This window comes from Propithecus coquereli, unplaced genomic scaffold, assembly GCF_000956105.1.
Source record: "Propithecus coquereli isolate 6110/MARCELLA unplaced genomic scaffold, Pcoq_1.0 Scaffold41, whole genome shotgun sequence".
Taxonomy (NCBI): domain Eukaryota; kingdom Metazoa; phylum Chordata; class Mammalia; order Primates; family Indriidae; genus Propithecus; species Propithecus coquereli.
In genome coordinates, this window is record NW_012149841.1 from 8,062,650 (window position 1) to 8,085,251 (window position 22,602).

At 35.7% G+C, this 22,602-nt stretch overlaps 1 protein-coding gene across 1 annotated transcript in view; it reads left to right on the top strand.

Moving 5' to 3' along the window:
• Nucleotides 1-22,602, top strand: part of NBAS (neuroblastoma amplified sequence) — a 487,556-nt gene that overhangs the window by 111,781 nt on the left and 353,173 nt on the right. Inside the window, exons 13-21 of the mRNA XM_012653069.1 lie at nt 859-922; nt 2,706-2,899; nt 4,034-4,291; nt 5,021-5,146; nt 8,743-8,894; nt 9,792-9,932; nt 10,191-10,269; nt 14,502-14,606; nt 14,969-15,105. Coding sequence (XP_012508523.1) covers nt 859-922; nt 2,706-2,899; nt 4,034-4,291; nt 5,021-5,146; nt 8,743-8,894; nt 9,792-9,932; nt 10,191-10,269; nt 14,502-14,606; nt 14,969-15,105 — 1,256 coding nt within the window. The remainder of the gene's footprint in view (nt 1-858; nt 923-2,705; nt 2,900-4,033; nt 4,292-5,020; nt 5,147-8,742; nt 8,895-9,791; nt 9,933-10,190; nt 10,270-14,501; nt 14,607-14,968; nt 15,106-22,602) is intronic.

Sequence of the window (22,602 nt, forward strand, 5' to 3'; positions counted from 1 at the left end):
ATATTAATATTCTAAAGTGTAAACCACTGATAAATTGATAATAAACCATGCTTATTTTGTTGCTTTAGATGAAAATGCACATTTTGTTTGACTTGAGTATAGCAGCACTTTTTTTGGATTTACAATTTCAAATAAATACCTCAGTGATTTTTTTTTACTGGTCTTTTCCCATACTATTATAATTCTGGAGATTTGAGGAACAGTGAGCCAAGAGGCTTAATCTCAATTGTTTTATGATATTTGAGAGATACTGATGTGCCATTATGTTCTCAAAGGTGAGAGTGACACTATTTTGCCATGAGAGTAGAATATGAATATGAATGGATTTGAGGATTGCATGGTTATACTTTTTTACTTAGTAAGTTTTTAGTCATGGAAAATTAACATGGAGGTTGCCTAGTCAAATGTCAGAGCTATGAAAACCAAGGCTGGAGGGGTTGTTTAGTTTACAAGTGGCAGGGCTAGGACTTGTATCCAAGCCAGTGTATATCCTCTAACACATAGCACCCTCTTCCCAGTATGTAGATATGTATGTGTGCATGTGTATAGAACGAATTTTTAGTGTATCTTGCTTTCATTTGTATTAATTATATGCTTGCTATCTTATTCTTATGCATGCTATTTTCTTTGTTAAATTAAGTCCCAATACCTGCATGTGCACATTTTAAGTGTAAGAACAATTGCTTTTCCTAGACTGTTATGGTGAGGAATAGATTTCAGGTAGTTGTAACTGAGAGATCAAGGGGAAAGTATCATTTCTATATTTTGGTGTTTTTAAATTCCATAGTTCTTGATGATTGTCTCATAATTTTCTTACATAGTTGACTAAAGAAGTCTTGTGCATATTTTCATATTTAGCCAGGCTATGATGACCTTAATCCTGATTGGAGGCTCTCCATTGAGAAGAGAAAAAAAATCAAAGGTAAGTTGTATGAAATATGTTAACTAATACCTTAACAGGCTCCTTTATTATATAAGGTGCTCTTTAGATGATATAAAAAGTCTGTAGATACTTCTGCTTCATACTGGAAGAAATACCAAGATTTCAGAGAATTGAGTAAAGGCAACAGATCCAGTTTTTTTGATGGTTGGGGTTTCCCAAAGGCTGAATCAGAGCTGGGGTGTGCAGCACGGCTCTCCTTCCACAATTCAGCCCTGAGATGGCAGTCTGTGTTCAGTGCTCGTAGCACGCTCCTTTTCAGATGCTGCTGGGGGAGACAGCTGAAAGAGACTCATCCAAGGCTCAATACTGAGTAGTTACCTCTGGGGGACTGAAAGGAAATTTGGGTTAGGTTGGTGGGCTTGTTTCCATACATCTCATGTTTAAAAGAAATTTTTTTTTTGCAATGAGAATTAATATATGCTCATTGCGTTTATAAATATTATATAATAATTAAGATTTACATTTAAATAAAAGTAATAATTATCATGTAGTTGGCATATTAAAACACAAAAATTAAAAACCTTTTAGGGTTACTTTGAGCTTTTTACTTTTGGTTTTTGACTAAGGGTCATTTTTCTTTAGGTGAAGTTCTCAAAGTTAAATATCTCTTGATTTTTGTGTTTAGTATAAAATCAGTGATTATCACAAGGTTTAAAATCTATATTATAATATGCGTTTAGTTCACATCTAAAGAAGATTATAAATATAGATTAAGATCATGTATCAGGTTCTGCACTTTGAATAATCTGCTTTTGTTAACCATCCAAAATATTCATTAAGAAACATTTTTGAGGAAAAATAATAATTGGTCAAAGTAGAAGTTAGAATTTGATTAAAATGACTTGCTCCTCTTTCTTTCAACTGCATGTGTAGCTATAAGCCTGAGGAACTCTGCTTTTCACATTTCCTTGGAATTCCTTATTTATATGAATTGCCTCAGGCTTACATTGGAAGAAAATGTTGTTATGGTCTTTGTTTTCATTAAAATAATGAGTTATTCTCATGGTGCTGAATTCCAATTTAAAGATCTCTCTTTCCTTAATGTAATGTTTAAATATGTTTTTAAATATATGGTTTACCGTGGTATGTATTTCCTTAAAACCATATCATACCTTTTGTGTAATAGGCAAGGTTAAAAAAGGTGCAATAAAGTTATAATAAATATTATGGCACTTCCTTTTTAAATACCTCAGTTTGGTGAACCATAATTCATTTTCACCTCTAAAAATTTTTTACTAGCCTTGAATATTTTTTCTGTATGACTAGTTACAAGTTTAAGAGGAAATTAGCAACAGAAATAATTATATATCTGTCTTACATTTTTCTAAAGAGTATAATTCTCTCATTATTTGTCTGAACGTGATATGTGTACATTTTCTGAAACCTTTCATAACCTTCGTATTTGTATACCTTGTATACATCTACCTTTTGAGTTATTATGTTGAAAATGGTGACATTTCTCTCTGCACAGTATATTCTTGAGTCGAAGGACCTTAAGTTACTTACCTCTGTATACTTAGAGCTTTAGACTTTGACCAGTTGTTGGCACTTGGGCATTCATTAAATGAAATACCATTTTGTACCTCATGCCTGAGGAAGAATTTCAGTGATGACTTAGACTTTATTTTTTCTTATTTAACATATCTTTGGAGCCCAAATAATATAGGTGAATTTTATTTTTAAATTGATTATTATACTGAATATGCTGTATTTAAACCACATTTGCAGATGCATTTGTATTGATTTACTTTTCTCCCATTAGATAAAGAGTCCTTTTACCCGCTGATAGATGTCAACTGGTGGGCAGACAATGCGGTGACTTTGGCTCGATGCTCTGGTGCTTTGACTGTATCATCAGTGAAAACTTTGAAGAATTTACTGGGAAAATCCTGTGAATGGTTTGAACCATCACCACAAGTAACTGCTACTCATGATGGGGGATTTTTAAGTTTGGAGGTAAGGCTTTCCTCTTTGTTTGAAAATAGATATGTACTTCACCAAAAACTTAAATACCTGGCCTTTTGTTTTAGTTTTCCATCATCTAATCTTGTCTTTAGAAACAAAAAAATCTGTGATTGGAATTAGACATTGGGTATAGTATCCCCCACCTCCAAAAAAAAATCCTTTGTTTGCTGAATTAAAAAAATTTGCAATTTAAGAGAATTAGGAAAATTTGTAGTCATTTTGCCATCTATAAAGGATTTCTTCTTCACTGAAGTCATAGATTTTTTTGCCCCCTGATTAGTCGTCTTAAATTGTAGAGTGGTATTACTACCTAAGAAATAATAGTCTTTAACCTATTTCCACAAAGTGTAGCAACTTAAAATTTTGGTTCTTTTAGTAATAAAAACTTGATTATTATGACAAAAGACTTCAAAATAGTGGCTAGTTCTTTAAAGTTATGTTTTGGTTATTTAAAATTCTTATTTAAGTCTTTCAAGAGTAACAACCTTCAATAGCTTTCACTTCTGCAATGCAGATTGACAAATATTGTTTATTCCAAAGTTTGTTACTGACTCTAAAGATGTTCTTTGTAGAGAACTATGGCTTAAAATCTAAGCCAACTCTGTTAAGTCTAGAATGAGAGTTATCTTTAACAGCCAGGCTTTCAGATTCAGAGCTTTGTGAAGCTGTTAGACATTTTTAAAAGGGGGTGAGGCAAACCCAGTCTCGGTAAAGCAAATATAAATACCTCATGTTCAGTCTCTAAGGAGATGGAAAAAAATATTATCTTATTTTTCCACAGCAGGTACAGAAATATCAAAAGTAAAATAAATCAGCACTCTCAACTTCTTTATTTCTCTAAAATAATTGCGAGGCATATATTTATAAGACCATATTAATGACCTCTTATTGAAACAGGCTTTAGTTTTGGAGTTTGGGAGCCGATAATATATATGCATGTTTCTGGAGCTAATATGTATAATGTTTGTCATTGGCTTCCTTTCAGTTCCATTGTTAATCTGAATCACAGGGCTGACATAATGAATCAAACCAGAGTAGAATTAAAAATGTGTTTTCTTTCATTAACTCTAAAAAGTTTGTCTTTAGTTCTTCACTATTAATTTCATATCTCCTTTTTCAATTTAGTGTGAGATTAAACTTGCCCCCAAACGATCTCGTTTGGAGATTAGAGCTGGAGAAGAAGATGAAGGAGAAGAGGATTCTGATTCCGATCATGAAATATCTGCCAAGGCTCGCTACTTTGGTTACATAAAACAGGGCCTTTACTTAGTGACTGAAATGGAGCGATTTGCACCACCGCGGAAACGCCCACGGACCATTACCAAAAACTACCGCCTCGTGAGTTTGCGCTCTACGACTCCAGAGGAGCTTTATCAGAGGAAGGTGAGAGAGTATCCTGTCACTGTCAAATTTGAAAGCATCAAGATTTTATTTTATTTTTTTGAGAAAAAGCCAATTTTTCAATAAATGAAGAAATTTAAAGAGGGTAATTGGATCATTAGCATGCTAGAAATGTTAGTATGATAATGCTTTTGAAAATAATGCTGTTGTTTGTACCTAAGGAATCAAAATCAGAGCTGTAGATAAGAGATGAATTCACTTGGACCGATTATCTACTTTGTGGCATAGCCTGTTTTTTTTGCCACCCTTCTTGTGGTCATCAGCTCTCCCTTTATCTGTGTTGAAGTACAGCTGTCTACTCAGACTGCAAATGGTGAGGGAAGAAATGCAGACTTGCTTTCTAGTCAGGGACTTGCTTGGGAACCCAATATTTCCAACACCGTGCTCACGTTATTTGTGCTGTTCATGACACTGCAGGAGCAGCACAGATAACTGCAGGAGTCGGGCTGTGGCACTGTTGGCCTGGTTTTGCCATTGTTTTACGCTATAAATGAGAGTTTGACACCTTTTCTGTCTCATCTTTCTGTTAAAGTGTCTAGGAAATACCTAATCTCTTTGTTCCTCAATGTCTGGGCTTTTTGTGCCACAATACGCAGGAATTCATAAGATGCTGCATAGGTCCAAGAATTATTATCATTCATCGTATCATCATAGGGACCCTGTGGATAATTCAGTAATGTAGCATTCCTGTTTCTGTTTCCTTGTCTAAAGATTGAAAACGAAGAGTATGAGGAAGCCTTGTCTTTGGCACATACGTACGGCCTGGATACTGACCTAGTGTATCAGAGGCAGTGGAGGAAATCAGCGGTCAACATTGCTTCAATTCAGAATTATTTGGTATGTGTGAATGTTTTGGAAACGTGGTAAAATTCATATTCGTGGAATATCTTTTGGTTATAAGTCCTCATTTTAGAGAACTTTACATTGCTGACTTTTCTGCAGCCAATAAAGTGTGTTTTTCTCACCTGGAAAAATTATCTTGTCAGGTTCTAGTGCCCCTGTCTGTAGCTGGACTTTGTTGCTGAAGATGTGTGAACAAATATTCACTGATAAACCAGCCAGCCACCTGGCCTTGGCCTAATCCTTTCCCTTACTGTTATGCAGTCACCTCTCGTCACTTACATTAGTCAGGGTCTAGTCAGGAGCCAGAAACCACATGGTAATTTGAACAGGGAAAGTTTCAATATGGAGAATTATTTTCTAGTAACCAGAGATCAACTATGAAAGGGTAAAAAGAACTCTAAGAAATACCCTATGGCTGAAGGAACATACCCGTGGAGGGAGCAAACCTGGAAGGGAAGCCTCCTCTCCTCGGCTGGCATTCAGACCTCATTGGGCCAGGCGTGGTTGTAGCATGTTGGATGGTAGAGAAGTTGTCTGCATTGCCTTGGGCCAGGGCTGGTCCACAGTTGTCAAAGTTGGCAGTCCAGGGAATGTGGCATGGATAAGAAAGCTGGACACCTGCAGCTAGGGGACCAGTGAGCTGAGGTGTGGGGGGGGAGCAGTCAGAAGCCCCCAGGGACTGACAAACAGGAAACCCCCAACCAGCATGCAGCCCAAGGCTGGTAGATAAATAAGGAACCATGGCCAGGACTGGAAAGAAAAAAACTCCCTACTGCTGTAGGCGTGCTTCCTGTAGCTCCTTGTCTGGGAACTTCCCTCTCAGGTGCCCAAGAGATTCACTGGGAAAGAATCTGCCCACGGAAGTGCTGCTCAACCTCAATGGGAAATTGTCCATGGCAAGAGGGAGGGGGATGAAAGCACCCTTGGATTTTCCCCACATGCCTTGTTGGCTGCCAAGCCATAGGAGCAAGAAGAACCAAAGCACATCAGGTCTAGGAGCCAGAGCCTTTTCCTTCACAGTGGCCTTCCAGTGTCTTCTACTGACAGACTTAATATCCTTTCAGCTGCATATGAGGAATGCTGTCACATAGTCAGCTGTGAGGGAAAATTTGGAGTTGAGAGGCAATAAATAGATAATCAACATATTAAACTTGCCAGATACTTCTTCTTTGCTTGAATCCCACAATTGGTTACTTCCTGCTACCTGCCTCCCATAGTTTAAGTTGTTATGTAGCCTTGTCTCAGTCAGTTTGGGCTACTATAACAAAAATATCATAGTCTGGGTGGCTTAAACAACAAAAATTTATTCCTCACAGTTCCGGAGGCTGGGAATACCAATATCAAGGTGTTGGCCAGTTTGGTTCCTGGTGAGGGCCCTTTTCCTGGTTTGTAGATGAATTCCTTCTTGCTGTGTCCTCATATGGCAGAGGGGAGTGGGGAGAGAGAGAGGGAGAGAGAGGGAGGAAGCAAGTTCTCTTATGTCCCTTCTTATAAAGTCACCAGTCCTATCATGAGGGCTCCACTCTCATGACCTAAGTACTTCCCAGAGGTCCCATTTCCAAGTACCATAACTCTGGGGATTAGTTTTTCAACATATGAATTTTGCGGGGCACACTCAGTTCCTAACAAGCCTATATGCTTTGACCTTTGGCATCTTGGTAAGAAAGTAGTTAGACTCACGGCATACTTTAAAACAGTTGGGACTTCTGATCTGACATCTACAAAGGAAAATACCTTTGCATTTAGGAAGATTGTAAGAAATGTTGGGAAAATTTCATGATAATTGTTTTCCCTAAAAATGTATGTACATAAGTAATTAAAAATAAAAATATAATATGAAAAAGTTGTGTGTAAGAAGTTGGTGCTTCAATCAAAGAGGATGATAAACTTAACATTAATACAAGTAAGATAGAGATCAAAGAGCATGAAAGATAATGGAAAAAGGGAAGAAGACAAAGTTACTTGCACTGTATTTAAAAATCAGAACACCAAACCTGTATTATTTTTCTTTCTTCTTTTATGATTTAGGACAGTGAGCTCATGACTTTGTGTGTATATCTTTTTCTGGGTTACAATAAAGGACACAGTCTTCCCAGGTGAAGGAGCTAAGGAGTATTAGGAGAGACAAAGCAAGTACATTTTTGGGGGCTTGGGGGTATGTAAATATTTAGTTAACTAGGCTACTAAGAACAAAAGTACTATGCTAAGGACTGTGATGGAATACAGGAGAGACAAATGTGGCCTTTGCTGTTAGGGAGCTTATAATCTTACTGAGAAGTCAGGCTTCATTCTTAAAGTATACGTGACCATGCAAGAAGATTTCAGATAAAGCTCTAGGAACCCAGAGAAGGTAGCTATCATTATAGACTTGGTGGTTTTCTTTATATAGTGAAGATGTTTTGACCAGAGCTTTGAAAGGATTTAAAGTGGGCCTTCTAGAGTTAGAAGGGAGGAAGGCATTCTTAATAGGACAATGGGTATGAGCAATTTCAAAGCCATTGAGCAAGACTCATGCTGAACTCACTGAGGACAGTGACTAAATATGTTTTATTCACTGCTGTATCCTCATGTCTAGTTCAGTGCCTGGTACACAGTAGGTGCCTGGTTAGTATTTCATAGATAAGTGAACTCTGTGTTTGCTGCAGCTGATATTTGACAGTAGTGAACAATGGAAATATGGTTGGAAAGATATTTATTTGGGTTTGGGAAGATGTTGAAAGCTTGTGATGAGTTAGTCCTTTATCCATGTTGTGGATTTTTGGCTGTGGAAGTGCAGAGGAAGATAATGGAGAGGAGAATTGGAGTGGAGGGAGACTGGGAAACCCTGCTAGGGGCAAAGAACTATAGTGTCCCAGGTATTATGTATTAATGATTTAGACTGGTATCGAGACTGCAGATATGGAAAAGGGAAGTGAGTTAAGAGACATTTGAAGGAAGAATTGATATGATGGAATGTATAAAGGGTTATAGGGTATGAGTCAAATCTTACTTCAGATTTGTAACCGTGGCAGCTCTTTCCAGGAAGAGTGCAAGTCAGGGATTTTGAATGGAGTTGGAGGGAAGAATAGGCCCTTGGTCTTTCCAGAGAACAGCATTCCTTGACATTTATGATTAAGTTATCATCTACATTCTGCGATACATCTCATGGTCAAATATATACAGAACCTTGATGTTTTATGTCTCATTAGTTTTATTTCAAAGATAAACATGCTTATTAATAACAATAGGATATATCTTGCCTTTCTGATTTATTTTCTACTATATTATACAGCCAAAATGCAAACCAAAGGCAACTATAGAAGTTTGGAAAGATATTTTCATATTTGAAAAATAGTACTGCGCTTAGTGTTTTAGTGTGGCTCATTATAAGAAAGAAAGCAGTTGGAATCACAGTCCCTGCATCCAATTGTAATCACCATTAGAGAATTAGCTGTTTTTCTGTTGAGCTACTCTAGCAGCTACCTGTGGCCAAGTTCTTAAATAGCTACAATACGTCAGATATAGCTGTGGAGTTCTAAAGGCAATTGTCAGGTGCTGTAAGATGTCATGGGTTCTTTAATGCCTCTGTTTTTTATTTTCTTTATACTCAGAGTAAAATAAAGAAGCGATCCTGGGTTCTCCATGAGTGTTTGGAAAGAGTTCCTGAAAATGTGGATGCTGCGAAAGAACTGCTTCAGTATGGATTAAAAGGCACAGACTTGGAGGCTCTTTTGGCAATAGGGAAAGGAGTGGATGATGGCAGGTTGGTTATAGAAAGAACTGGATTCAAAGTGTAAAGATGACTTTGTGAAAGCTTCTAAGCTGAGACATTGGACTCGGTAGACTTTTCTTTATTTAGGTTATCATGTAATGAGGCAGTTGCCTTTGATGAATGCTTTCTTGTCTGAGGTCACAACTTTCTTTCCTTTAAGTTAAATATGTGTGCATGTGATAGCTTGGTGCTGAGGAAACAGATAGTTCTACAAACGTTTATGGACCACCGAACATTTCTCAGCTGGAGCTTAACACGCTTACCTGGATTTGTTTACTAGTCAGATGAACCACCTTAGGCAAATCTGAGCTTCACTTTCCTAATTTGTAGGATCATACCTTCTTCAAAAAATTACTTTGAGTGATTATATATCTTGTGAAAGCACTTATAAACTAGTAAGCACCATTCAAATGTCAGTTAATAATGATAATGTCATAAAGTTATTTGACAAGAGCCATTGCTTATCAGACAGAACTTCTTTTGAGATATAAATGTGAGATTATATCTGAGAAGTAAATAACTAAAATGAGATTGACATTTATTACCATCTTAAGACTTTAAATGGAAGTGATTCAAATAGCAAACTCTATGGACAACATTTTCTGCACAGGCTGCTTTACACAGGGTGAATATAATCCCACATGTTTTCCAAAATAGTTTTTATTTTCTTGATTTTTAAATTTCTATCTGTGATGATTACTGATGACTTTTTGCTTGTCCGATAAATATAATGTATGAGTCACTTTGCTTACAATGGCAACGTTTTTTTTTCAAATAATTGTTTCTGTTTCTATGGAAATCAATAATAAATCAGGACAAATAAAATAAGAGAAAGTAGCTTTTCACACATGAAATTAAAAAAAAATCAAATGATTTTTTTCCTTGCAGATTTACACTACCTGGTGAAGTAGACATTGACAATATTTCCTATGAGGAGCTTTCCCCACCTGATGAAGAGCCTGCCAAGAACAAAAAGGAAAAAGCGCTCAAGAAAAGACGAGAACTACTTAAATTAGTGAACTTTTCAAAGTAAATGATTTATTGCTATGCATTTGATAATTTCTTTAAAGTAACTAGTCATTTCAGTGTGTTCTTTACTAGTGATAATTACTCTAAATTATTTCGGCAGCTTAAATCAAATGCATTTACTGCTATCTTATCCTTGTGCTTTTCCATACTGTTTCGTGAATTTTGAGCTCAATGGAATATTAGTCATTTTCATTTTAATGCCTATAAAAATGTACTTCTGTGTAAATACAAGTGGCCTAATGTAGTTATTCAAAACAGGTTGACACTGGAACAAAAGGAACTTTGCCGTTGTAGACTGAAATTATTAACCTACTTGGATCGACTCGCAACATATGAGGTAAGGAATAATTTTAATCAAACCAATTATGTTTGTTTGATCTGTCATTATACGTGCTATTGCTGCCCTAATATCTGATATTCTTGGTCTTTAGAACTATTTATGTGGGCAAAATTAATTTCTTACAGAAGCAAATTCTCTTTTATACTAGTTTTTGTAAAAATTAAAGATCATGAAAGATACAAGTTGTTTCATTAGATTAGGAAATAGAAATGTTTTAGCCATTTCAATACACCTATGGTTTCTAGATTTACAATCCTTTTCATTTACTTTTATTTTATATTTCAATTTTAAGGTAATAGCCCGTAGCTGTTTTCAATATCAGATTTTAGTATATACTGGGTTTTAATAATCTTAACGTGAATATTTCTGATTTGTTTTATTTTAATTATTTTTCATTGGTTGAATCTAATTGATATATGTTTGATCCTAATTAGGGCCAAAATTAGACGCTTGAAGTCAAAAACAGTATACTTCATATTGGGGTCTTTAAGGATGCAAACACAGATGGCCCCATGTTGGGCATTTCAGTAGCACTCTGTACTGTAAGACCAATTTAGATATCGTTAGAGGTGTAAGTGGAAATGAGCCACATTTTAATTAACATACATAGTTTAGATTGCTTTTTCACATGACCCTCATAGCTGAAGTTACCCAGGTTTTAAAATAAATATCTAACTACTGTAGTGTACGTCTCTTGGAAGTAACTTCCTGGGTCTGTGTTCCTCCTCCCTTCTGTTAGTTAGCATACTTCTCTAGGCGCCTGGCACTGGCATATGGTAGGCATTTTATGTCACATCTAATAATGTGATGCTCATTCCACGAACTTCTGTCCTTGCAGGCAAAACCAAAAACCTTTCATTCTCCTACCCTGCCAGTGTAATTGAAATGATTCAAACAAAATACTAAAAGAGGGGTATTTCTGTGGTTATTAGAAAACATTGTTAGTGAGTATATCATCACATGTAAACAAGTCGTGAAAAATTCCTAGTAGTTTTATTTATAGACACAACTAGTTTGGCTGTTGGGTGGTCATATTACTTTAAAGCATGTCTCTTTGCTATGTCTGAGTGCTGTGATATTTTGAGGTAAAATATAAAAGCTCATTGTGCACTGTAGAAGTCTGAATAGATATAGATTTTTTTATACTTAACCTTAGTTTCACTGATGATATCTTTGAAAAAGATACCTAAAATATTCACAGTTTGATTATCTAGTTAATTTTCTTTCATTATTCTTTAGTTATTGAATTGCTATCCCCATATAACAGTAGTAAGTACATTGTAATAGTGACATTTAAAGTATTTGTTGAGCCTACTTTTAAAAATTAAGCTAAGCTTTTGAAAAGTAGGTGAATTTGATGAATTTGTTGAAACTTGGGGGGCCAGGTGTGGTGGCTCAGACCTGTAATCCTAGTGCTTTGGGAGGCCCAAGATGGGAGGATCGTTTGAGGCCAGGAGTTCGAGACCGGTTTGGGCAACATAGTGAGACCCCATCTCTACAACAAACAAACATGGTGGTGGCATGGTGGTGCACACCTGTAGTCCTAGCTGCTCGGGCGGCTAAGGCAGGAGGATCGCTTGAGCCCAAGAATTCAAGCCTGCAGAGAGCTTTGATCTGCCTCTGCTCTCCAGCCTGGGCATCAGAGCAAGACTCTGTCTCTAAACAAACAAACAAAATCCTTAATAATGAAAATATTCAGATATAATGGTTATCCAGTTATGTGGTAGAGATAGACATTGCATTTTAATAAGAGAGGACATGGCTTATTTTATTAATATTATGATAAATGAAATAAAAAGTGAATTCATTTAAATTTCATATGAGTGTCTATTAGTACTATATACCAGAAACTGTGCCATTGCTGGGGGTAGAGAGATGAACAAGGAGCAGTCTTCATGGAGTCCACATTGAATAGGCGTTAGGTGATGACACTAAAGTTGTGGAGACTTGACAAAGGAACATAATGGAGAAGAGCATCAGATTCTTCCTGGGGATGTCTGGGAAGACTATGTAGGAAGTGAGATTTCAACTAGCCCTTATAAAATGGAGGGCAGATTTCAAGGGCTAGGAAGTATTATAAAGGGGCTGCTAGAATGGAACCTCCACGAGGTCAAGGGTTTGTCTTGTTTGCTGCTATATCCCCAGAGCTTGGAATGGTACCTGGCTCATTGAGGAGCTCAGTAAATATCTGTTGAATATTTGAACCAGTATGTAATAGATACCAACACATTTGTTGAGGGTTTACTATTTGTTGGCCATTTTCTTATGTACTTTATTCAGATTATTTCTCAACAACCTTTTGAGGCAGATACTATTATCCTCTCAATTTAGGAAAGGTAAGTGATTTGTCTAAACAAGTAGGAAGCAAGAACTCATAATCAGGTCTTTCTGATTAGTAGCTTATGCTGATAATCAGTGTGCTGTATAAAGGCCTAGTGGCGTGAAAGCAAATGGCATGCTCTTGAGAAAGTAAGTCAGTCAGGGTATCTGCCCACAGGATGGGGGAGTGAGGATGGCACATAACAAATGTGGAAAGTATGGTTAGAATGGTTTGTGGCTATGTTTGGAAAGGTCTCATGCTGTGTACCGAATTGAATTGACTCTTTGTCAGAGGCTGAGCAAGTTTAGGAAAAAATGAAAAGCGCGGGAATGGAAACAGTGGCCGTGGGTACCTCTTTCTAGAAGTTTTATTATGAAGGAGAGCAGAGAAAATGGTGGTAGCTAGAGGGGGTATATGAGTTTAAGGGGTGATCTCGATAATAGAAGGAAGAAGTATTGTTTGTATGCTAATGGGAATGAACCAGTAGAGGGGTGAAGGGGAATGTATTGAATAGAAGAAAGGGGTTGAGGAATTTGTGGAATGCCACTTAGTACATGAGTGGGAAGATCAGGAGCAGTTGATGACACACTTGGGAACTGGACATTGAGTTATTCCTGATAGTGTCTTTGGGTGATGATAGAAATCCAGGGTTTGGTCATGGGATGTGTGAGATGAAATAAAGGAAATAATTTTTGTGGATGAGGAGTGAAGGAACTGAGAACATTTTTGAAATGCTTTTCTTCTAGTGGTTTCCATGAGTACGCATTAAATTCTTTTTTTTCCCCTTTTCTGGCTGTTTTTCCATCTACTTTTCAGATGCAGATTCCCTTTTTCTTGCACATCTTTTAAATGATGTTGTTCCTTGAGGCTCCTTTCAACTCATACTACTTAATCTCTCTTGGAATCATAGTCACTTGTGTATTAATAATCTGACATGATGTATCTCTAACTCATATGTTAGTCTGGAACTTCCGACCTGTATATTCCCCTGCTCACTAGGCAGCTCCTTTTAGATGTGTTATAGTACCAACCTCAACTCGTCTGCAAGTGAATCTCTCAACTCTCCACCCTCCCTCTCTCACCCCCTCCAGACCTCCTCAGTCTTCTCTTTCTTATCTCAGTAAATTAATTCAGTCAACAGATATTTATTGGCTATCTTTATGTGATAGGCAGCGTGGTGAGAATCTGGGGTTCAGTATTGACCGTGAGTCATACATTGTAGTGAGGAGACCTAGTCTTTCAATCCCATGGCCAACTCCACTTTGTCTTTTGTGTTCCAGCTTCGGGGCCACTTCTGGGAAGCCTTCCCTGTCCTTCCAGAAGTAGTTGTGGCCCTCTCCTGTGTGTTCTCCTCACTTACTTGTTTTATTTGCCTGTTTGTCTTCCCTATGAGATTTTAAGCCACTTGGAGGGGCAGGGAAAGTGTATTGTTCACAGTACCACCAGTGCCTGTCAACAGTGCCCCTCGCACGTGGTGGACACTCCATAAATATTTGTTGAATGGATGAATGATTCAGTCTGCATTTTACATAGCTCACTCTAGCAATTGTAAAATTAATCTAAAATTCTCATTCAGAGGGCACAGGTGCTTATAATGTGTGACCATACATAGCTGTTGCTTATTTGTTTTTACCAGGTGGCTGATTTTGGTTGTCTTCCTGTAATTAACTTGATTTTTACCACCTATTTCATTTACTTCTGAATTAAAAAAAAAATCCAGCATTTATTAATATGGCCCTTTTCAAAATAAAGGCAGGAATGCAGATGTAGTACTTTAGTTGACAATTGATAGTTGAAATTAATTAATTTAGGCCTTATTTATTTAGGCAGGCAGAGTTATAAAGGTTTTTAATATTTTCTTGTTACTCTTATTTAAAAGCCTTTTCATTAAATCACTGTTTCCCCTCAGGAAATCCTAGGAGTGCCTCATGCATCTGAACAGAGATATGATGCTGAATTCTTTAAGAAGTTCAGAAATCAGAATATTGTTCTCTCAGCAAGAACTTATGCTCGGGTAATTTCTTTTTTATAAATAAAATAATTATGGTTATTAATGCTATCTAACTTTGAGCTGTGTAGTAAATGTTATTGCACGCATATACTATTACATTTCCTTTTTTGTTGTAATATTAATAAATGAAGTAAATGGAGCAATATTTTCAAAAATTTTTATTCATTCTGAGTTTTAAAAAGAAATAATTTTTGTAGTATTAGATTGAGAATCATGATAAAGGCTAGGAAAATCAGGCATATTTCAAAGCACTTCATATCAGAACTACACAGAAAATTAATTTTAAGTTTTTAATATTGTCATATAAAATCACTCCTTTATTTCTAAGGTTCACATTAGAAACTTGCCCCTTGCTTTTTGCACAGGAAAGTAATGTACAAGCCCTAGAAATCCTGTTCACTTATCATGGCTCTGACCTGCTTCCTCATCGTCTTGCGATTCTCTCCAACTTTCCAGAGACCACTTCTCCACATGAATATTCTGTTTTGCTGCCTGAAGCTTGGTATGTGACTGTGTTAACTGAATTTTACCTTCTTTCTAAATAACAATTTTTGTTTTATGCTGAACACCTTAAATTAAAAAAAAAACAAACAGTAATTTTAGTGTAATCCACTTAAAACTTTTTTTCCTAATAATAGAATTATTTCCAAGTTATTTTTAAAGGATTCTAAAACTAAAATTTTTCTGGCATAACAAGATCACCTTAACTTAATGAACACAAACTTTCCATTTTTTGGAAAGCTTCCTGATTTTACTGTGGTGTACTCAATATGTACCATGTTCTGGTTCAGAACAGTTTTGGGGATAACAATATGTTTGAATTGTATCTTTCAGAAATTGAAGTACAGTTCTGACAATATTAGGTGGAAAGTTGCTTTGCTTGACAACCCTTTCTTCATATGAAATTCTAGAGACAGAAAGACAAAGGGGAAATCAAAATACCACTTTACCACCCGACTGACACTCCTAGTCTCAATTCAAGGATATTGGATCATTGGGTTTCAGCATGTGGCATAGACTCTAAGCCTTTGTGGAACCATTGAGCATGTCCCCACTTGGTGATCTTCCAGACATGAAGCAAAGAAAATACATTTGCCTCAGTGCATAGCTCAAGGATGGGCAGTCCATTAGCCCCGGCCTGAATGGCACGTGGGAGAAGGGAGGAGTGCGGAGGATACCTTGCTTAGGTCATTTCCTAAATAGAGACAGAAGGCAAAAGAATAACATGACACATCTGTTTGTGACATCTTTTACATATAGTGAACTTGCCCACTAGTAAATGTGGCTCAATCGTTAATTGCATGATTTATCTTTTTTGAATTTGAGTTTATTCATCTTTAAAATGAGTTGACAGTCTCTGCCTTACTTACTCACATTGCGTATTTTTAGTAACATATGAATTGATAAATATGAAATCTACTTGTAAACTGTAAAATACTCTAAGGAATTATGATAGTTCTGACTGAAATCATTGTTTCTAGTAACTTTAGCTACTGGAAACTTACATGTTAACAGATATTATTGACATTGGGGATCATCTGGCTTCCTCATTCCTCCCCTGCTGCCTCTACTCAATATCATATTTGTAGGTTTGGGTATTAATGATGATGGTCAATATTTATAGAGTAATTACTGTGTATTTGGCACATACTTATATCTGGTCTTCAAATAATTTTAGTTTTGGTATTATCCCTGTTATTACAGAAAACTGAGATTTACAGAGGTTTAGTAGTATGGTAAAGTCTATATATGTGTAGCTGGGATTTGAGCCTACATTTATTTAGAGTTGTGGGTCAGTAAGCTCGAAAAATATGTTATAAACTCCTTATTTTATATTGCTCTTATACTAAAAAAAGCAAGTCTTTCTTCTGATAAGAGTGAAGAAAAAGCCTGGGATGCCTTTTTCATTTTCAGATAATTTTAGATCTGTATAGTGAATAATACGTAAATTGTGTTTCATAAATATATATTTATGAGTATTTCAGAATATAATTCTATCTATTGTTCTTGCCTCTTTGCAAAATGAATCTAATTTGAATGGAAATGACTTTTTCTACTCTAAATTGTTAGTATAGAGAAAGGGGCTACTGTCTCTTAAAGTTTTTTTTTAAAGGCCATTTCTCCTTAGATTTGAATGTATTTATCATTATTGTTTTCTGATGATTGCTCATACAAGCATTTAATTTTAACCTGAAATTTTAGAATTAGTGTGCAAAATTATTGCACAATGCCCAGTGCTACCCTGTGGTTCCTCTGCCACAAGAACCAGTTTAAATTGTGATAAATATTATATTGTCATTTAACCAAAGCTTGATCAATCAATTTTGATTGAATCGAATTTTGTGATTATGATGGCTGGGAAACTTCTATGGTATGTGCTATTTTTGTGTTTTATATTGTCACTTTTAAATTATTATGTATATTTGACATTGATGAAATGTGACCAAGTTTTGTGGAGCTTTGAAATTACATTTTCTGTCACAGGTGATGAATCTTTTTATAGCTACCCATTCTTAGCTTATCAGTGTTGTAAAATGTTTATACTTTATATGCCAGTTGGCTATTTTAAATTACAAAGGTGACATTTCTTACAGTCTTTGTTAGCTTCCACAATTCATGGTAATAGAGATTTTCTGTAATAAGAGGAGATTTAAAAAAAAAAATGTTTTTGGTATTTTTTGGTGCTTATACTACATTTCAGAAAGATTATTTAGGTTTTTCATTTTTGCCTCTTTTTCTATTTTACTAAAACAGAAATGATGAATACAATCTAGTTAGAAAGGTTGTATTTTGAACAGTTATCTGTTGGAATAGTGTATAGCTTAGAGGTAAGAGCGCTGGCTATCTGTTAATAGTTGCCCAGATTCATGATCTTGTTAAGTTTCTTAACTTTACTTAAGTTTTTTTTTTTTGAGACAGAGTCTCACTCTGTCACCTGGGCTGGAGTGCTGTGGCGTCAGCCTAGCTCACAGCAACCTCAAACTCCTGGGCTCAAGTGATTCTCCTTCATCAGCCTCCCCAGTAGCTGGGATAACAGGTGCCTGCCACCACACCCAGCTAATTTTTCTATTTTTAGTAGAGATGGGGTCTCACTTTTGCTGGTCTCCAACTGCTGGCCTCAAGCGATCCTCTCTCCTTGGCTTCCCAGAATGCTAAAATTAACAGGCGTGAGCCACCGTGCCTGGCCATGTTTCTTAACTTAACTGTAAAATGGGGATGATTATAGCACTTACTTGATAGGTAGTGAGAATGATTAATGAATTAATATATATAAAGTACTGAGAACAGTGCTTGGCACCAAGTAAGTGCTACTTTAGTATTAGCAATTATCATTAATTTCTGTTTTACTTATTTGTCTTATTGTTTGTTTCCCCTTCTGAAATGTCAGTTCTAGGAAGACAGTCTATTGTCTATTTTGTTCCCATCCTTATCCCCTAAACTTAGAACAATGCTTGGAACATTGTAGACACTCAGTAAATACTTGTTAAATGAATGAATTAATGAATACTAAGGCTTTGGCTTTATATACTTCATATACTTATCATTTTAAACTTTCTTTGTAATAATTTTATATTTACAGAAAAGTTGCAAATATAATACAGAGAATTCCTGTATACTATTTCTTTACGTTCCATTTTCTTCTTAAATAACTGTAGCACATTTGTCAAAATAAGAAATGACCACTGGAATAGTCAGTTCTGTTATAATGTGACATGTGCATTCCTAAAAATCACTGCACTATACAGAATTGTTCAGTGAAAACCATAGGGCTTATGGGAAAAATGGGGTTAGTGGCATAGCACTCAAAAACTTTGTTCACTGGGACAAAGTTAGGAACCTAATGTTAAATGGTTAAGAAACACAAAAATTCAGGCCGGGCGTGGTGGCTCACGCCTGTAATCCTAGCACTCTAGGAGGCCGAGGCGGGCGGATTGTTTGAGCTCAGGAGTTCGAGACCAGCCTGAGCAAGAGTGAGACCCCGTCTCTACTAAAAATAGAAAGAAATTAATAGGACAACTAAAAATATATGTATATAGAAAAAATTAGCTGGGCATGGTGGCGCATGCCTGTAGTCTCAGCTACTCGGGAGGCTGAGGCAGAAGGATTGTTTGAGCCCAGGAGTTTGAGGTTGCTGTGAGCTAGTCTGATGCCACGGCACTCACTCCAGCCCAAGCAAAAGAGTGAGACTCTGTCTCAAAAAAAAAAAAAAAAAAAAAAAAAGAATTAAAGAAACACAAAAATTCTAAAATATGGCACTTTACCTTGAAAAAGACCTTGGTTATGGAAGGAAGTGTCAAAAGAGTTTCTGGTTGTGAGTTATTGAGAAGTGGAGGAAGGATGGTGATCAGAAATTTGATGGAAGGTTGTTAACACCAGATGTGGGTGGGAGTGGCTCTAAGGCACTTGCTAAACTGAAGTAGCTGGTAGATGTTTGAGGAGTACGCATGTGCATGGAAGCCAAAGTGGCTCGGTTCAGCAGGGTGCAGTTTTCTGTGTTCACCTAATGCTTCTTGAGTATGAAATTGCATCAGCAAATGAGAAATTTCTGTTACACTTAAGTTGTTTCCTAATATATCAATTCATTGGAACAAATTTGCATTTTTAAAACATTATAGGAGAAGTTACTGTACAGTACTGTGAGCTAAGTACAGATTTATTTGGGTTTAGCCAGTTTTTTTTTTTTTTTTTTTTTTTTTAACTAATGTCCTTTTCCTGTTTGAGGATCCAATCCTGGGTACCACATTGCATTTAGACTACACTTACTTTTAATATATGGAAATAAATCCTGTTTTTCTGTATCTGATGGCAAGGAATTCTTTGACACTTATATGTTTATTGCACAATGATAATTGATACTCATTTATATTCCTGGATTAACTCCAGAATCAGTAAGAAAATATTGAATTATATTTAGTGTATTTTGTGATATTACAGTATTTAAAATATTTTATAGTATAAATGGTATACTGTTGATAGAAGTAGATTATATAGAGCACCTTACTCTTTTCATCATCCTATAAAAGCTGTTACTATAGTAACTTGGCAGTTTGTTCACTTGTAAATGTCTAAGTTTAGTTAGATTATTTAGTGCTGGAAAGTTTGACTATGAAACGCATACTGTAACATGCAAATGGACTATAATTGAGTGAACTGTGAAAACGTGTTTTAGCTGTTTCCATTTTCCTCTCAGAATTTGATTGTATGAATTATCTGTTGACTTCTAATTATTCTGCACCTTTAGTTTCACAGTAATTTATGGGGCATATCATTAAAGATAAAAATAGAGTGGCTGAGTGAACAATTTTAGGTCACCAGTGGTTTACATCACATAGGATGCCAATCTAATCTTATGTCATTATGTCCCTAGTCCTCATCTTTAGAAACTGCTGTTTTCCTAGAGCACAAGAAGCACATTCACCTGCCTTCAAAAACCTTGCAAAACGGTGTGATAAAGTGTATGACAACCCCTTTGACAGAAGCATCCTTCCCTGTGACCTGCAGACTTAGGACCTTTTTGTGCTCTGCTTGCTTTAACTGATGTGTTGGGCCCTGGCACTTTATTCCCTTACCGACTCTGGATCATTCCTGTTTTGCTTAGGCTGTGTCCCTTTTGTCCTCTCTTCTGATAATGCAACAGAAAATCCAGGAGCTCCAGGAATTTCCCCATTTCCATTCTTCACTGGGGAGTGTCATTGGGTAAAGAAGTATCGCGTTCTTTTCTCCTCACTAAGTCATTGTGACTCACCCAAAGTAGGAGGCCTTCTGGTGACCAATTTGGAAGGATATTTTTGTTTTCAGAGGTTGTAGTATCTTATAGCAAGTTTTTTCAAATAACAAGACTAACACATATCTCCTAATAAGGTTCTGTGAATATAGTATATGCATGCAATGATGGTTGATAACTGTTGACTGAATAAATGATTGCTATGTAAGCAGATTTGGAAAATCCAAAGATCAATGTGGCAATGTAAATGAGATGCAGTCAAAAGCATTCTCTTTGGAACTGAATTTGGAAAGTAAACCTATCTTTAACTTTCTTAGACTACACGTATGGGGATATACTGGTTTTGTTCTACAGTTCTGTTCAGAGTGAATATATTTTTGTGCATTCATGAATCTCATTTTTGGCTTTAAATATTTTTGACTGTGTTAAGCATAGGGACCCTAAGAGTCATTTGGCCGTGATACACTATTAACTTTATTTTTTTAAAACATTAATTGTAAAATACACATAACAGAACATTTACCATCTTAACTATTTTTAAGTGTATAGTTCAGTCATGATAAGTGAATTCACATTGCTGTGCAAACCAGTCTCCAGAACTCTTTTTATTTTGCAGAACTGAAACTCTATACCCATTAAACAACTTCCCTTTCTCCCCTTGTCCTAGCCCCAGGCAACCATCATTCTGCTTTCTGTCTCTGTGAATTTGACTTCTCTAGGTAGCTCATATAAGTGGAAATACAGTATTTGTTTTTTGTGACTGGTTTTTTTCACTTAGCACAATGTCCTCAAGATATGATACACATTTAGTGCAATTAATATTATGATTAAATAAGATTTAGAGTGGTTTTCTACCTATGGGCCATGTTTCTGTTTATGCTGTAAAACTGTTTCCTAAAGGATGAGGATGAATTCTAGTTTGAGATGGGAGGTTACATCACTGTAGTGCCTGAATCGTTATGGCGGATCTCTTCTTCATTTTTTGGTGATAAATGGAATATCCAAATTGAAGGGAACTTTTAATATGTTTCTAATTCTTTGTTTTACAACTGTTGGATTTGAATAGCCAAACATGGAGACTTTTTCTGTTATTACAACAAGATAAATTTTATGCCATAAAAGCAAAGCATCAATATTCTTTTTATTAAAATTCCTAGTAGAACTAAGTTGATTTAGGTCAGATTAATTTATCTTGTTTCTTAAATCATTAATAAAGAATGTACCTTTAAGAAGATCAGACATCATTGTTCCAATTCTTCACAACTGAAAGGTAGATAGAAGTCTACTTTTTACTATCAGTTTCAAATTTATGATGTTTTGATGATGTATATTAGTTTGTGTTTTTTTTTGAAATGAAATAATTTGAATTATTTTTTTCACTACAGTCAAAGTTGATTCTATTAATAGGAAGCTTTCAATTTAGAAGGTAAATTATTTTTGGTTTTCTGTTTTTTTTTTTTTCCTTGAAAATCAACAGAAGACAGTCACAGAATCAATTACTATTGGCTTAGTTTCATAGTTTTATGGCTATTCCAGAAGGTTGTATTTCATAAGAAGCATATTAATGTTTCTTGTAAAGCAGATGTTTATTTTTGAAATTTTACTTTTTGAATAAAATTTATAACTAATCATGAGTATACTTGAAACTGATTTAAGAATTAAAGCATTTTTAAATTGCTTTATTTCATTTCCATTGAAAGAACACTTTAAATAAGATGTATGAGTCATATAAGATTTTGTGTTATTTCAATAAAAATATAGGGAATACTTGTTTTCCATATAAAGGCATTATATTAGATTGAATAGGTGGATACAAATATGACTCAAATGTCATTCCTGTTTACAGATAAATTATAACCTAGCAGAGAAGATCAGACAGATGAGATATAGATACAACTACCATAAAATTAAAATATAATATGTGTGATATGAGAAATACAGATAGGTTTAGAGATGGGAGAGGTTACTTTCTGTTACAGAGGAGGTGTATGAGCAAAGCCTTCTTGGAATTGGTAAGGTTTGGATCTAGGCTTTGAAAGTTGAGTGTGTTTTTAATGTTGGGAAGTTTGAGTAGCAAAGAATTGTCTGAATAATTATCTAATCTGAAGTTGTTCACCTACTCACAGGCTTCACCTACATCATATTGTTTATTTAGAGAGTACAACAGATGTTCCCAATTAGCTGAAATGAATTAGTGTAGAGAATTTCCAATAAATAAGTATAAATCTCTTTTTACTTATGTTTTTATGTAGCCTAGTCCTGTTCATAAATATT